Source organism: Pygoscelis adeliae, unplaced genomic scaffold, assembly GCF_000699105.1.
Source record: "Pygoscelis adeliae isolate BGI_AS28 unplaced genomic scaffold, ASM69910v1 Scaffold34, whole genome shotgun sequence".
NCBI classification, from domain to species: Eukaryota; Metazoa; Chordata; class Aves; order Sphenisciformes; family Spheniscidae; genus Pygoscelis; species Pygoscelis adeliae.
The window spans coordinates 2,802,987-2,804,570 of NW_008824658.1; the positions used below are offsets into that span (position 1 = coordinate 2,802,987).

Here is a 1,584-nt window from a genome sequence, read left to right on the forward strand (position 1 = left end):
TCAGGGTAGCACTTCCAGAATGCGAAGCCAAAACTTAACAGTGTTACTGTCTATAGCGTGGATGGGGCTGGTACAAACAGTTCAGATCAGCTTTTGCATCCCTTGAAGTGAGTTGAGTTTTAGGTTTAATATTAAGCCTGCCTCTGCTTATAGAAGGCTCGTTTGCCAGTTTCCCATCCCACTTTAAATACCAAAGCCTCTGCCCACTGCCAAAGCTTCAGCTGTGTTTCTTTTTCTGACTAATGTGGAGATGCTCTTTATTTATCTGTTCCCTTTTTCTTTTTCAGAAGATCATTGTCAAGGAGACAAGTCAATGTTTTGTCGCATGGAGGTTCTCTCTCGTTACTGCTCGATTCCTGGTTACAATAAGCTGTGTTGCAAGTCCTGTAATATGTACAGCAACATAACAGAGGATGACAATGTAACCGATTCTAACGTAAATAAGAATAATGCCATTGAGGAGGAGCTCCTGACAACCCTCAGCCCTCCCATGGGAGTGTCCACCACACAGTCTGCCACCAGCCCTCCTCTTGTTTCCAAAACACGTGCACCTCCTTCCAATGCAACTGAGGAGCACCCAGAAATCAATGCGGTGGATGTTCCCTATAAAATCGATGGGTTGGATAACGAAGTATCACAGCACAACATCATTACACGGAGGAGGATACCTTATGAAAGGACAAGGAATCAAAGAATTCAGGAGCTGATTGCTGAGAAAAGGAAAAAAGAGACTCTTAGGAAAATAAACTAAAATGGAAATATGACATAAACAACGTTTTTCTCTTATAGAGATGTTACCAACATCATAGTATTGCCCATGTTGTAGAGACTAAAAATGGGGAAAAATCAAAGTGGTGCTATGGCAGAGATGCCAAATTCTAAAGCCTACTATAAATGGAAATGACAGATTGTTTCATAAGTGCTAATCTGAACACTTTGACGGCTAGGTTTACAGGGTACGGTGGAGTATTAGTGCAATATCATAACAGAGTTTCACTGAATCCAAACAAACCGTAATACCTAGGCCAGGTTAGCAGGTTTCTTGTTTATGGGCTCTTTTAAGTCTTCTATGCCTGTGTAAAACTGCTTGGGAATAGTAATGGGAGTTACGCTTAGGATGGAGGAAAACAGTCCCAAGACATAATAAATCCCTTTAACACTGACAAGCAGGTGGTCAGCAATCCTGTGATGCTTCTGTGCATTGCATAAACCTGGGCACTAACTCAGTCCCCGGTTCAGGAAGGTACTTAAGGACATGCCAGACTAAGTTCAGCTGACTTCTGTAGAGCTGCTCCTGTGGTTACAGCTAGGCATGTGCTTACATAGCTTTCTTAACTGGGACTGTGTAAGAAAATACAGAGAGAATTCTGTAGCCATATATTTATGTGTAAATTAAAAACTGGCAAACAGTAGTTCACATATTTCCATAAACAATTTCAAAGGATTCTCCAAAACTTTTGAATACATGCAAGACATTTAGTAGGGTAGATCCAGCCAACTTGGACTGACAACATCCTAGGCTTTCTGTTTACAATTACCATATTTTTTATAGTCTTTAAGTTCCTGTAATGCAACAGCCTCAGT

General features: G+C 41.0%; 1 protein-coding gene across 1 annotated transcript in view; it reads left to right on the plus strand.

Moving 5' to 3' along the window:
* Window positions 1-751, plus strand: part of ADAMTS2 (ADAM metallopeptidase with thrombospondin type 1 motif, 2) — a 188,629-nt gene extending 187,878 nt beyond the window's left edge. The window contains exon 22 of the mRNA XM_009322760.1: window positions 288-751. Within this exon, the coding sequence (XP_009321035.1) occupies window positions 288-751 (464 nt within the window). The remainder of the gene's footprint in view (window positions 1-287) is intronic.
* The last annotated feature ends 833 nt before the right edge of the window (window positions 752-1,584 follow it).